Source organism: Hordeum vulgare, chromosome 3H (genome assembly GCF_904849725.1).
Source record: "Hordeum vulgare subsp. vulgare chromosome 3H, MorexV3_pseudomolecules_assembly, whole genome shotgun sequence".
Lineage (NCBI taxonomy): Eukaryota > Viridiplantae > Streptophyta > Magnoliopsida > Poales > Poaceae > Hordeum > Hordeum vulgare.
In genome coordinates, this window is record NC_058520.1 from 554721111 (window position 1) to 554735979 (window position 14869).

General features: G+C 49.9%; 4 protein-coding genes across 4 annotated transcripts; 2 read left to right on the forward strand and 2 right to left on the reverse strand.

The window, feature by feature from the left end:
- The first annotated feature begins 232 nt into the window (after positions 1 to 232).
- LOC123444988 lies at positions 233 to 2541 on the forward strand. Its single transcript, XM_045121899.1, has one exon. The coding sequence runs from the start codon at positions 555 to 557 to the stop codon at positions 2241 to 2243; it is 1689 nt and encodes a 562-aa protein (XP_044977834.1). The 5' UTR covers positions 233 to 554; the 3' UTR covers positions 2244 to 2541.
- A 514-nt stretch (positions 2542 to 3055) lies between these two features.
- Positions 3056 to 6888, reverse strand: LOC123444989 (internal alternative NAD(P)H-ubiquinone oxidoreductase A1, mitochondrial-like). Its single transcript, XM_045121900.1, has 8 exons — positions 6396 to 6888; positions 5364 to 5580; positions 4784 to 4944; positions 4636 to 4701; positions 4286 to 4449; positions 4026 to 4140; positions 3509 to 3688; positions 3056 to 3420 (listed from the first exon to the last, which is right to left on the reverse strand). Exons 1-8 carry the CDS (start codon positions 6846 to 6848, stop codon positions 3268 to 3270), a joined length of 1509 nt encoding a protein of 502 aa, XP_044977835.1. The 5' UTR covers positions 6849 to 6888; the 3' UTR covers positions 3056 to 3267.
- Positions 6889 to 7344: 456 nt separating this feature from the next.
- LOC123444990 (UPF0051 protein slr0074) lies at positions 7345 to 11247 on the forward strand. Its single transcript, XM_045121901.1, has 2 exons — positions 7345 to 8815; positions 10872 to 11247. The coding sequence occupies exons 1-2, from the start codon at positions 7424 to 7426 to the stop codon at positions 11088 to 11090; spliced, it is 1611 nt and encodes a 536-aa protein (XP_044977836.1). The 5' UTR covers positions 7345 to 7423; the 3' UTR covers positions 11091 to 11247.
- A 1127-nt stretch (positions 11248 to 12374) lies between these two features.
- Positions 12375 to 13377, reverse strand: LOC123440569 (acidic endochitinase-like). The gene has a single exon (XM_045117134.1). It carries the CDS (start codon positions 13336 to 13338, stop codon positions 12412 to 12414), a length of 927 nt encoding a protein of 308 aa, XP_044973069.1. The 5' UTR covers positions 13339 to 13377; the 3' UTR covers positions 12375 to 12411.
- Between the last annotated feature and the right edge of the window lie 1492 nt (positions 13378 to 14869).

A 14869-nucleotide genomic window follows, 5' to 3' on the forward strand; every position in this document is an offset into this window, starting at 1 on the left:
ATAAGTTTTTTACCGTCAAAAATCTTAACGATGGGCTGTTATACCCTACTGCTATGGATTTGGCGGTAGGAAAATGATCAGATTTTGATATTTTTACAAATAGGATCAGATCTGGACCAATTTTCAGAACACGAATTTTTGCCTTTGTAACCAGCTGTTAACCTGACGCAGCATGCTGTTCTTCCGCGGTAGGCAATAGAAAGGCAATTCTTCCCCGCACCGCTTTGCTGCTACCTTTTTCCCTCTCCTCCTCAGCGCCTCCCCATCCCCACCCACCCGCACCTCCGCCCCTCCACCCCGGGCGAGGCCTCGTCCTTCGGCAGCCGCCACCGCCACCGCCACCACCGCCGCCAGCCAATCCTCTGGAACAGCGTCGGAGAGGGGGCGCCACCGCGAGTTCATCCCATCCATGGCGAGCCGCGTCCTCGCGCCGCGCCACCTCCCCGACATAGGGTTTGCCTCTCGCGCCGCCCTGCCATGCTAAGGTGGGGAGGAGGCGACCTGGTGTTACCCGGAGGAAGCTGGGGCGGGGGCCAAGGGCGCCTCGCTGGCGGATGGACGCCGATGAGGCTGCGGGAAGTAGCAGGAGGGTGGATCTGAACCTTTACCTCGGCCTCCCCCGCGCCCCGCGGTCTCGTCGCTCCGACCTCGGCTCCGACCTCGCCCTCAGCACCCCGATGCCCTCCTCGCCCTCCTCCTCTGCCGCCTCCGTCGACGCCCCTCCGCCTCCGGAGCCCCCGCGTGCCCCCTACTCCCCGTCTCGCGCCGACCTTTCTCCTCCGCCACCGGAGCTATACTCCTCGTACCTTCCCGAGGACGCGCGCCTACCGTACGCGCCAGCGCCGGTCATGGATGAGCTCACAGACGACAACGGGTTCGTCTTCCGCATGGCGCCAGCGCCGGTCATGCATGAGACCGGAAATGACAACGGGTTCGTCTGGCGCTCCCCGGTGCGAGCCAGCGAGTTTCTTGGCTGGGAGGATCGCCCGTCTTCATCGACGGCCTCCTCCTCCTTCCTCCCTGACGCTGCAACAAGGTACAGGCGGCTGCTCGAGCAGACGGGAAGCAGGTGGCTCCGCTCTAGGCGGTTTAGATCGGACCTTCCGCCGCTCAGCTCCGAGGTTCAACCTCTAGGGCATGATGCAGCAGTGCCGGTGCCACATCATGAGCCGGCAATTGATATCGTCGGGGACAATAAGGTAACCGGCAATGGAGTGGAAGTAGGTGCCCCGGAGAAGTCGGAGGAGCGGGGCAAGAGCGTCGCCACATTTGCGTGCAACATATGCTTTGAGATGGCTGGAGAGCCGGTGGTCACTTCTTGTGGCCATCTCTTCTGCTGGCCTTGCTTGTACCAATGGCTTAATGTTTACTCCAATCACAAGGAATGCCCTGTCTGCAAGGGCGAAGTGACGGAGGCCAACATTACTCCTATCTATGGTAGTAGAGGAAATTCCTGTTCAGATGCAGAGAAGGCTGTGGAGGAAGGCAAGCAGACAGGTCTTACAATCCCACCAAGGCCACATGGAAATCGGCTTGAAAGTTTCCGGCAGCAGTTCCAACACTTGCGTCCAATGTCAAGAAGGCTTGGTGACCCGCATGGTATACTGTCATCATGGAGGCGTCTTCTTGATCAACAGATCATGAGTAGTGTGAGTAGATTCGAAGGCCCGTCTGAACCAGCTGTGCATGAAACAGGTGATATTGCTCCACACACTGGCCGCCTAAGTAGATTGGCCACAAGGATGAGAGCAAGACGGTTGCTGAGCGAGGTAGATAACTCTCCTGATGGTGGTTTCATGGCCCCTGATAATGGTTTGCCTGGAAATAGTGCACCAGATGTACCTAGACATGGTTCAAGCCCGGTTTTACCAGAAGGATTTGATTTGTTGCAACGGCTTACTCTTATTGGCATTGCAAATACAGAAAGATTGGCAACTGCCATGAGTGACCTTAGAAGGATAGCTACGCCTGGCCAATATGGAGCATCCGCTTCATTGTCGAACCCTGTGAATCCCGAGGCAACAGTTGATGGAACTCGTGTTGGTGCAGCACCTTCTACAGACCAAGCATCAAACTCGAGCACCATTGCGGTGATACAGGGAGATGTAAGTGTTTCTGAGACGGTGGGAGAGCCTAGCAACGCCGGCTCTTCACGATCCCTGAGGAGGGGAAGGAGCAATGGGTTGGCTTCTTTAGATGTGGATGGTGGACCCCCACAGCGCAACAAGAGGCGGAGGATGTAGGCCTTCTCGGTCGCGGAGTTTCTTTGAACTTCATAATGTTGCTGATTCCAGTTATTTCATTTTGTTTCTTTGGATGGCATCTGCTGTGCTGTAGTGTTACAATGTTTTCTTCCTTTCCATTTGTTTACTAGAATGGTTCTGTTTAGTTCCCCTGGAGCCTCTGTTGTACCTCTTTAGTCTATCAAACTGTTGGTAAACCAAATTTGGAGGGTTGTCGTGGGATGAAATTTTCCCTGTTGATAAGTTGGGTGCCAAAATGTGCATTCAGAGCAATGAGATTTCTGTGGACTGCCTATAATTCATAGAAACTCCGGTCATCAACCTGACAAGTTTTATATGATAGTACATGAATACCCAGAAAATAGATGGAAATGTTGCCTTTGTTGCTTCAGAAGCGAAGCCTGACCTTTTATGCTCATTTATCCTCAAACATAAGTTACTCTCAAAAGCATACTCCCTCTGTTCCTAAATATAAGACTTTTTAGAGATTTCACTATAAACTACATACGGATGTATATAGACATATTATGGAGTATAGATTCATTCATTTTATTCCGTATGTAGTCTCTAGAAGGTTTTATATTTAGGAACGGAGGGAGTATATTTCATTCACTGGTAGTTCAGGCAATGTTCATATACTACTATCATTTGATGGGTCTTGTAGTCTTTCCAATATTATCTTCCATTATATTTGGTTTTGCATTTATTTGCCTGACGTTTATAACATGTACAGTAAGATTCATGGAGACTGATCACTCATTCCTGAGCAAAGAAATTACAGTTGCATACATATTCACCGTGTACACACCAAGTAACTTGAAGACCATCAAATTGCATCTCATTCTCATTTATTCATAATTTACAAAAGAAAAATTGTGCATTTGGAACTCACGTGGCTGACAAGTCTGAAAGGGATAGAGAGAGGAGCAGGAGGGAAAAAAGATGCAATGTAATCAAGACCTATGTTTCTTTTAGCGTATGTAGTCCGTACGGTTCAGATCCCAGATATCTACAGATAGATACCCTAGATACGGCTTATGTCACGGCCGAATATCATCGTGGTCAGCCAGTTGATAGCCACATAGAGCCTATTTCTCCAGCTGACAACACGAGTCAGGTATGCCGAGCGCCAGATGAACCAGCTTGCAAATCCTGCGATGGATATGCCCTTCGAGCCCTGTGAATAGGGAAAAAAAATCGCTCAGTTCGACTCCTGGGCGTCTAGTGAACTGCAAAGATTCACAAAGAACGGAGGAGCAACCAACCTTGCTTTGCCTCAGATCCACCAGAGCTTTGTACCTTCCAACGGTTGCCATACTCCCTAGATGCTTATACACAAACTTTGGACCTAGATCAACTTCAACCTGGGAGTTTGCATGCCCTCCTCCAGCTTTCATCACACTGTTGAGCAGGCGAGCAAGGTACAAGCCTTGTCGCTCGGCAACCTGTTCAGGAGTACAAGCGGCACATTATATGTACATAGCAAAATGACAGGCCTTTCGTCTGAAAGAGAAGGAACAAAATCCTAGAATGCATGACTGATATGCAGCATTGCAAAGAGATAGTCTTATGTCATGCCCAACAGCCCAAGTGTCTGCAATTTGATGGGATGTATAATCATCTGTTCAATTTTATCTTATGCTATGTTTCTATTCCACCCAGTTCTATTGCACTTCAGGAAAGAGGAAACAATACATAAGACCATTTTTTCTTTCTGAGATAGTAACTTTGACAAAATGCTTTCATACTCTTGAACTGCGTCAAGATAGTTCGTGAAATTACCTGAGCTAAGGCTGGGAGAACTTCCTTGCCAGTGCTTTCAAGGAATCCACAGCAATCACCAACAGCGAATACATCTGGCACCGAAGGAACACGTAACCACTCATCTACACCGATCCTGCAAACAGTACAACACTACATGACCTATTAATAATCCTAGGATTTACACACGAGCCAGTAGGCGACAGACCCCCCCCCCCCCCCCCCACACACACACAATCCAATCAATTAATTAATTGTAAGGTCATACCAATTAATTATACCTTCCTCCAGCTGACTTAGGAAATGGCAATGACTTGACGAACGATGAAGCACCAACTCCAGTAGACCATACAAGCAAACCATAAGGAACCTCCTCTCCGTTGTCCAGGATTAATTTGTCGGGTTGTACATCCTTCACGATTCCTTGTACAAGCCTAACACCTGACTGGTGAATGACCATGCAAGGGCAGGTTATATTCATAGTCCAAATGACATGGGAGAGAGTGATACACAGCTATCACAACTACCAAATATGTATATCATGGCATGATCTGCATGCCTTATTTGAAAATCTACTAGTCCCCAAGTCTTGGTTGATGATGGCTAAAGAGACCGGACAAAGATTACTGACCTTAACTAGTTGGTTTATAGCATACTGCCTGAGTCGAACATCGAAGGATGACAATATCTCATTTGCCTGAAAGGAAAGCCGAATACCAGTTGTTAAGCCCCAAATTCAACAAGAGTAGGGATCAAAGCAGAAAATCAACAAACAAAACCTCGATCAGGGTCACATGGACGTAATCTTTCACATGCGAGTAACGTTCTTTCACATCTCTGATGATGAAATCACTAAGTTCCCCGCTAAATTCAACCCCTGTTGGACCACCTCCAACAACAACACAGTGCAAGAGCCTGCGTTTTTCGTCCTCTGATATGCCTGTTTAACAAAATAGCATTGATCCATCAGTGATAATCAAATGGATATTACTCCCTCCGTTCCAAAATAACTGTCTTAACTTTGTACTAGCTCTAGTATAAAATTGTATTAAGCTTAAGACACTTATTTTGGGACGGAGGGAGTACATGTTTGTGCACACAAGGTATATTACGAGAATAAAGCATATGTGACATAAGAAATAGATTTGTCCAAAATTCATCAAACAAAAAATACAGTAATGAAGCAAATGAAACATGAATCAGATTTATCCTAAATTCATCAAACAAAAAATGCACACAACAGTGTCTACTTGACTTACGTAAATAATCATTGTATGGAGAACAACAAAGTGGGAAAGTAATAATTGACGACTTTGTGCTAGCAAAGGATGATTAGAAACATATTGAGCTGCTACCTACCAGGTACATCAGACAGCATCAGATTAAGAAGGAGCTTCCTGCGAATCTCTTGAGCATGGTGTACTTCCCGAAGAAAGGTTGCATGTTCAGTAACACCACGTATACCGAAAGTCGATGCCTCAGCCCCACATCCAAAGACCAACTTGTCATACGAAACCTTGAATTTCCACGGCTTCAAGGTATCTTTCTCCCCCTCAGTAACTGTCTCACAATCAATCTGAAATCAAACAAGTCCGAATAAATGGATGTAAAAGCTGTGGGGAGAAATGCTCATGTTGCTCCCAAAAAAAAATCATGTAATATCCCAAACCCTTGTTAAGTAAATGTCTAGCGTTCAAAATTGTGAAGAGCCATTCTCAGCAGTGTTAAGGCAGCAAGCCAGCAGGAACTGCCTCTGTTGCAGAGTGAATATTCTATTGGACAGACTCCTGAACAAGCAAAGGTACTTAACGCATACTGCTGAACAAGCCAAATGATATAGAAGTCTTAGGTGCATACTGTTAATATCTACTCCCTATGTACCCACTAGTTTAGTTCTCCCCAACAACAATTATTTAGGTACTGAGGGAGTATGAAATAGAAGAAGAGACGTGTGATGGATGGATATAAACAAGTTTGCTTTTCTCGGTAGCTGAAATTTCGCCGTGTTAAAGAGTTTTGGCCCAATGGAAATGAAGTCTAAAGCTAGCACAGTTAGAGAATATATACATAGTCATAAATGAGTGGGAGATGTTGATAACTTTTCTGTCTCTCATTCCATTAGCATAGAGCATAGGCTAATTGTCAACCAGCGCCTGCTGAATGGGAGTAAAGCGCAGATTCCTCTTCCTTTCCCCCCATCCAATATCCAAAAAGATGGGACGTGATTACGGACATCAGAAAAGGTCAAGCACAACCGCGCACACAGTACCCCCTTCCACGAATCTCGGGGGCACACATTCCGCGCACGCACATCTATCTGTAGAGGCGACGCCGTCTGACAGGATCAACGCGCGCAGTCGCGGCACCTCTCACCAAGCCAGGGAATCTCACCGTGTGCGCGTCGGGGTCGACGGCGGTGCAGCGGGCGAGGAGGAAGTAGGAGCCGGGGGAGCTGGAGACGGCGGGCTGGATGCGCGCGAGCGGCTCGGCGACGGAGCGGAACTCGAGCGTGCCGACGCAGGTGGAGGCGAGCAGCGGCGTGAACACCATGTGGTTGCGCGGGGAGACGCAGACCACGTCGTAGCCGCTGGTGTCGAGGTCCTTCATGAGCCGCGACCCCGCCCACCCCGTCCCGAGCACCACCACCCGCGCCTTCTCCCCCTTGCCCGTCGGCCCCAGCCCCGCGAGCCCCCTCGGCAGCACGGCACCGTCCCCCGCATCCCCCGCCGCGGCCGCGGCCGCGGCGGAGGAGAACGGCGAGAACGGGCCGCGGCCGTAGGACGCGGGCGCGCAGCCGCGGCGCGAGACGCGGGAGAGCGAGCGGAGCAGGGCGGAGGCGGCCATGGCGTGCGTGACGAGATGCGAAGGCCACGGCCAGGGGGAGCGACCGAGCGAGTGCGAGGAGACTGAGGCGGGTTAACGGGGCCGTTGGGTTGGGCCCGCGATCGTGGCGGGCGGGCGGGCTAGCCGCTCGATCCCGCAGCCGGGTGACGTCGGATCGCATCTGGACGGCCCGGGCCCATCCTCGGTCTCTCCGTCACCGTCCGCGGCAGGGAAAAAACCGATAAATGGACGACGAGAAATCCGTGTTCTCCAGTCCAGCGCTCCTCTGGAGACGCCACGTGTCGCGAACCCCATCCGGTGCCGTGCTCCGCCGCTCGGCCGCCACACGACCCTTCGCCCTCCAGCGCGGCCCTCCCTGGACCGAGCCCACCAACGCCGAGGGCACACGCTCCCGTCCACGGGCCCATAGGCCAGCGCGCGCCGTGCGCCCGTGCCACGGCCCCGGCCTCTCCCTGTCAAGAACTCCGCCCCTCCCCCCTCGTTTCTCTCTCATCCCACGGTCTCCTCCTCCTCCTCCTCTCCCCTCCGCTCATCCCACCCCTCCCAAATTCGCCTCCGCCTCGCCGGCCGCGACCATGGCCGCCTCCGCCTCCACGTCGCTCTTCGGGCCATGCGCCCTCACCGCCAGGCTCGGGGCGGGGCGCCCGTCGCGCGGGCCCCGGCGGCGCGTCGACGCGCGCCGCGGCCGCCTCTCGGTGGTGGCCGTGCAGACGGGCCCGCAGAAGCCGTCGCCGTCCCCGGCGGCCGACGAGGCCGAGGCGCTGCAGAACCTGCTCAAGCGGGAGTACAAGTACGGCTTCGTCTCCGACTTCGAGTCCTTCTCCATCCCCAAGGGCCTCTCCGAGGCCACCGTCCGCCGCATCTCGGAGCTCAAGGCGGAGCCGGCCTGGATGCTCGACTTCCGCCTCGCCGCCTACCGACGCTTCCTCACCATGGCGGAGCCCACCTGGAGCGACAACGTCTACTCGCCGGTCGACCTCCAGTCCCTCTGCTTCTACTCCGCGCCCAAGACCAAGCCCAAGCTCAACAGCCTCGACGAGGTCGACCCCGAGCTTCTCAAGACCTTCGACCGCCTCGGGATCCCCCTCGGCGAGCAGAAGCGCCTCTCCAACGTCGCCGTCGACGCCGTCATCGACTCCACCTCCATCGCCACCACCCACCGGGAGGCGCTCATGGCCAAGGGCGTCATATTTTGCTCCATCTCCGAGGCCATCCGCGAGTACCCGGACCTCATCAAGCGCTACATCGGGAGTATTGTGCCGCCCGGTGACAATTACTACGCCGCGCTCAATTCTGCCGTCTTCAGTGACGGATCCTTCTGCTACGTGCCCAAGGACACGGTCTGCCCCATGGAGATATCTACCTACTTCAGAATCAATGATAAGGAGACCGGGCAGTTCGAGAGGACTCTGATTGTGGCTGATGAGAGGAGCACGGTTAGCTATTTGGAAGGTTGTACTGCTCCAGCATATGACTCCAACCAGCTCCATGCCGCGGTGGTGGAGCTTGTGTGCGAAGAGGGGGCCGAGATTAAGTACTCCACCGTGCAGAATTGGTATGCTGGTGATGAGAAGGGCAAAGGGGGCATTTACAATTTTGTCACTAAGAGGGGGCGCTGCAAGGGGCGTGGCTCGAAAATCTCATGGACACAGGTTGAGACAGGGTCAGCAATCACCTGGAAGTACCCAAGTGTGGAGCTGGTTGGGGACGACACCGTTGGAGAGTTCTACTCGGTAGCGCTGACTAAGGATTACCAGCAGGCCGATACAGGGACAAAGATGATCCACAAGGGGAAGAATTCACGCAGCCGGATTATATCCAAGGGTATCTCAGCGGGGAAGTCAAGGAATTGCTACCGTGGGCTGGTCCAGATGAATTCAGGTGCAGAGAATGCGTATAACTCTTCTCAGTGTGATTCATTGCTGATTGGGGACAAGGCTGCTGCTAACACCTATCCCACCATTCAGGTACTTTTCGCTTTTTAATTACATGTTTATTTATCTTAGTTTGGCGTGCAAGGTTCAATTGCTGTCATGCTCTGTCTCTGTGCCTAATTTGTGGTTAGTTACTGTTAAGTGGCGAAGCACGCATAGACTTGGGACCGCAGTTGCACACGTAGTAGATAAGATTTGAGGCAAAACTTTGCTGTCGGTAATTTAATTATTTGAGGTACCATTTGTTATGGGGTGGTTTGCTCAGTGGCTGTCTGACAAGTTAGCAACAGCAAGAACATGGACTCAGCATATGTGCGCGATAATGCACTCATGTGTGCACATCCTTTAATGTATAGGATAGAGCATGCTTATAGATTGTCTTGAGAAGTATTCATGCTGTATACATATGGGTTTTCCGACTAGAGAAAGCCCAATCTAACTAGGAAGATAGAGTTATGGTTCTGTGAAGAGTTTGAGTTGTGCTCCAGCTTGTGGTTGTGTCAGTCACCTATATAAAGGGCAGTTGTGTAAATATTTAATCAAGCAATGAATAATCAATCATTCAGTTAGAACTTAGAACTCATAATTTATTGAATTGCTCTTATAGATAGAGTTTAATTTCTGCTATATAAAGGGCCTTTTCTCTGTCCTAGGTTAGTTTGGCACGCAAGCTTTGATTGATGTCATAGGGTAGGCTCTGTCTCTCTGACTAATTTGTGGTTAGTTACTGTCAAGTGTCGAAGCACATATAGAGTTGGGACCTCTGCGACACACATGGTGTATACGATTTCAGGCAAAACTATGTGCGACATGATATCAGAATTAAGGAGCTTTGGGAATTTGATTGTTTGAGCAGCGGCCGTGTGACAAGCTGGCTGCAGCAACATGGGCTCAGCCTATATCCAACATGGGCTCAGCCTCATGTGTGCATGTCCGTTAAGGCGTAGGATAGAGCGGGTTTAGGGAGACAGTAAGAGAAGTAGTCATGTTGGATATAGATGGGGTTTTAGACTAGGGAGAGTCCAATTAACTTCGATAGAGTTATGGTTCTGTGAAGAGTATGAGCTGTGCTCCGACTTGTGGATAAGTCAGTCGCTTATACAAAAGGCAGCTGTGCAACTCTTTAATCAAGCAATGAATCATCAATCATTCAGTTAGAGCTTAGTTTATTAAATTGTTCATACAATAGTTCAATATCTGCTATATAAAGGGCCCTTTCTTGTAATCGTCCATTTAAGTTTTGGACATGCAAGACAAATGTTAATGCTATTCTGCCTAATTCTGAATTGAATACCCACGTACTGAAACTCAGAAGGTATCGGTATCTTGATATAGCATTTATCTGTGCAACTTTATAGACACTCATATCATTTGCATACTAAAAGCACACTCAGAAGTTCTCATGATAATGATGGAAGAAAATAAGAAGGGTAGAAATTCTTGCATTCACTTGGTTAGAGAGAAACTTTGCAACTCATTGATGCAAGTTCTACGGTAGACTGATAAGGCATTAGGAGCTATATAATCATTAATCAAGGCAAGTTTAATTAGCAATATGGGATGTTCAGTGCTGCATTTCATAATGTTCTCCTTCACACTTAACTTTATTTTGGTATATATACAATACACTAGGCAAATATATGAATCATCTTTTCTTATTTGTACCAGTGCAGTTCCACAATCTTACATATGCATCCATGTTAAATAGAGTTATATAGGTAGCTAAATTAGTCAATTAGGCCCAACAGTTAATCTCGATACCTCATCTGGTGTCCTTTAAATCTCAGGGTACACATGTCTGCATTGTCATGCTTATTCTTGTTCTAACTTATGCAAGCACTTGCATAAGCTGCATGAATATCTGGGTCAACAACTCCTATGTTCTGCATGCCTAAGCTGCGTGTATATCTCATACCGCACTTGCATAAGTGTGCATCCAGTACTGTATTTATATGAGCGCCACATGTTAACAACAATTATTTCTAACAAATAGTCATATCAGGGTTTTGTTTACCTTCATTTCAATAACAGTTCATCAGAAAACCACATTTATAGTAGTACGATTTTGACCCGACTTTTGTGGCAACAGGTGGGTTGTACTAGTGGCCGTGTTGAGCATGAAGCAAGCACATCCAAAATTGGAGAGGACCAGCTGTTTTACTTTCAGCAAAGGGGGATAGATCATGAAAAGGCCGTTGCAGCCATGATCGGTGGATTCTGTAGGGCCGTCTTTGAACACCTTCCTTACGAGTTTGCCCAGGAGGTGGATGCACTTATGAACCTGAAGCTGGAGGGATCAGTTGGCTAAGTTCTTGGTTCAACAAGTATGTGAAATATCATCCGATAATTATCTGAAATACCATACGATGGTCATCTAGGAAGTCCATGTGACCATGTGTACAGCAGCAGTATGAGACTGAGAAGAATAAATTACATGATAAATGGACGTTTCATGGCTTGTATAACCAGTCACGGTGCCCACGACAGCGAAGAGAACCGTGGCGCTTCTCTTTTGTCTGTCCATTTTTGTTTCTGGTTCATCTGCTGTAAACGAGCTCATGTTCGGATGCCAATACAGGAAATAGAAACTGTCGTCTTTACGTATTGCACTCTGGAGCATGTATCAATGTATGTATGGGCAAACTTGATTCTGCCATATTTGATGGGAACACCCTCTTCTGAGGTGCTGAACACAGGATGTATTTGAGCTTCATTTTGTTTATCTTCAGGCAAATGAGGCTGCTCATAGAACTGGCAAGGAAGCTTTATACATTGATAATCTTTTTTCTTTGCTCCTGCATTGATAATTTTGTGATAACCTATGATTTAATCCCTGTCTTACTGATTCGCATTTTGCAACTGGATTATGTTTACGTACACTTATTTCTCGGGCTGCCGTCTGCAGTCAACAATCCCGGGATTCAATCTTTTATGCCAATAATCCCTGTTAGGAAACATTCTTAAGGTTCAAAATAGATCGGGGTTCAAGAGTTTGGTGCGCTGATTTCATAGACTATAAGTTCAGGGCTTGATTTAGATTTCGTATACAATTTCAAGGTTTGTTTTGGATTTTTTTCCTTAAATACTGTCGCAGGCAGCATCCTGTAGGAGACGAAGACGTCACAGCTCCATGAATTCCAGTGGCCTGGACATGAAGTGTACTCGTACATCTTATGTCGTTGATCCTTGGCCATAGATGTAGTCTTGTATAGTGATCCAGACGTTTTTATATTTTTTATCAATAATGCTAAACATATAAAAAATTACACGCAATTATACTCTGATTAAGAATTTGTTTCCTAACTAATCTTTTCCCTTTATCTTAATGGGGATGAGCCTCTCATTCCTCTTAATCTCCAATCAAAATCCACTAGCTGTAAATCCTCCGGAACTTTCTGTTGCTCTAGCATTACTCTTTCTTTACACAGGGAGTATCATTTGAAAATGTTTCGGCCCGTTCTTGAGAATTACTATGATTTAACATATGTTCACTGTAAGTCCAGCAGCAGAACACTGTACAGGTGACAAATTCTTTTATTCGATAGAAATTTCGTTGTACACACAGATAAACTATATACACACTGTGGACGCCCACAACCCGAATCGTGCAGGAATGCGATCGATCGTCATCAGACGGCCTTCTTGATGGCGGAGCTGTAGCCGTCCTGGTCGTCGTAGAACTTGGACCACAGCATCACCCCTCCGTACTTGCTGGAGCCCTTGAGCGCCGGGAGCACCTGCGACTCCAGGCTCGCCGCCGGTATGAACCCGCTCCCGGCGGCTGCCGGCGCCGCCGGCAGCCCGAGGAAGATGTACTTGGCGTGGACCCCCGACGTCCACTGCTTCCACGAGTCCATGAGGTTGGCCGTGTCCCCCTGCACGTACTGGCACGGCGGGTTGTTGTAGAACTGCACCCACACGTAGTCGAAGAGGCCGGTCTCGAGCGCCTTGCCGACCCACTGGTCCGGGAACGGGCACTGCGGCGCCGCCGACAGGTACACCTCCTTGCCGCCCCCCTTGCCGCCGTAGGACTTGAGGTGCGCCGCCAGGGCGCCGTAGTAGTCCGGGTTCCCTCCCTCGATGTCGAAGTCGACGCCGTCCAGCACGGCGGCGCCGAGCGGCCGCTTGGGCGAGCTCCCGCCGAGGAAGCCGTCCCAGATGTACCGCGCGAGGTCGGCCGCGTCCTGCTCGGAGTTGAGCGTGTACCCGCCGGCGCCCCCGCCGATGGAGAGCATCACCTTGACGCCCTTGGACTGGCAGAGGTTGATGTCGGCGGTGAGGTTGGTACAGGCGTTGGAGTAGGGGTCGCAGTGGCCCGCCAGGTTGAGCTGCGGGGCCTGCTGGGCCGACCCGAAGCTGCAGAGGAAGGCGATGTTGACGAAGGCGTAGTTGCCGGTGCCGCAGGTCTCGGCCAGGGTGCCCTCGTTGCCGTTCTGGCCCCAGTAGATGGCGATGCTGCCGCCGTGGCTCCGTGGCGCCGAGGAGAGGAGGAGGATGGCGGCCAAGAGCTGGCAGGCCGTGGAGAAGGAGCTGCTGGCTTTAGCCGGGACGGCCATTGTTGGCAGCTACAGTGCTCTTTCGTTCACAAGGCGGTGCTCCTTGCTTGGGATATGGGATGCTGCTGCTACCGGCTTGATTTATACTCCGGCGATCCGGTCTCGTTAGGAATTTGGGCGTGCCCTCGAGGTAACGCTGGAGCCATATCTTTGTTTCTTTAAGATCTTCACCATTCTCAACACGTAGTTCGGCCCCGGGTTTGTTCTTTTTGGAGTCGCATGCATCTCCATCTGCTACGGCACGTTGCTAATTTTAACGGCACGCTTGAGATGCTCGTTCAAACCCTGTACCGACTCGTTCATATCTCAGTCCTCTCGATCTGTCATGTTAGAGGATATCCAACAGGGGCGTTATATAAGCGCCATGCTGGAAAAAAACGAGCGCGCACAACCATTTCGGGCGTTCCAGCGGACGAGCAAAAAGCGCGCGCGCGGGATAAACGGTTCAGCACGTTGGGCGAAACGGCATCACGCCTCCTATTTCACGCGTCCGCTACCGCGTGCTGGACAGCGACAACTCACGCGCGTCGTCCATCCACCACTGGATCCAGGCGCTGGCGCCGCCGCCCGCGCCACCCCATTTGCTCCAGCGACCCGACGACGCTTCCCCGACCTACCCCCCGCGTCACTGCTTTCTCCGTCTCCCCTCGCCGTCGCCCCTCGCGCACGCCATTCCTCCGACGAAGAGCGCTCGGCCGCCCACTGCCGCTCGGCGCTCACAACGTGTTCGACAAAACGCTTGCAAGGTATGTATTGCTTTCACTTCACATGTTTTACATGAATTTGGTGCATGATTTTTATAGTTTTTATAGACTAGTTTAAATTTAGTATTGTAGATGAGTTCGTCATATGAATCTTTCGAAGAAGAATTTGATATTGAAGAGGAGGAGGACCTTGCAATGATCCTAGCTATGCACATCAATAAAAAACCAAAGCACGGTGGTTCGGTTATGGGTCGGCACAAAATTTGCAGGGATAAGATCGATGCCGACAACAGATTGATGAGGCACTATTTTTTGGATAATCCCGTGTACCCCGAGTCGTACTTCCGGCGTCAGCACCGAGTTGTTCAGGCGCATTGCAGAGAAACTGGCAAGCCATGATCAGTTTTTTCAACAGAGGAAGAATGCCGCCGGAGAACTCGGGCATATCACCTTTCAAAAGGTGACAATTGATGACCCACAAGTATCGGAGATCTATCGTAGTCCTTTCGATAAGTAAGAATGTCGAACCCAACGAGGAGCAGAAGGATCTGACAAGTGGTTTTCAGCAAGGTAATCTCTGCAAGCACTGAAATTATCGGTAACAAGTAGTTATGTGACAAGATGATTCGTAGCAAGTAACAAAAGTAATAACGGTGCAGCAAAGTGGCCCAATCCCTTTTGTAGCAAGGGACAAGCCTGGACAAACTCTTATAGGAGGTAAAGCGCTCCCGAGGACACATGGGAATTTCTGTCAAGCTAGTTTTCATCATGTTCATATGATTCGCGTTCGCTACTTTGATAGTTTGATATGTGGGTGGACCGACGCT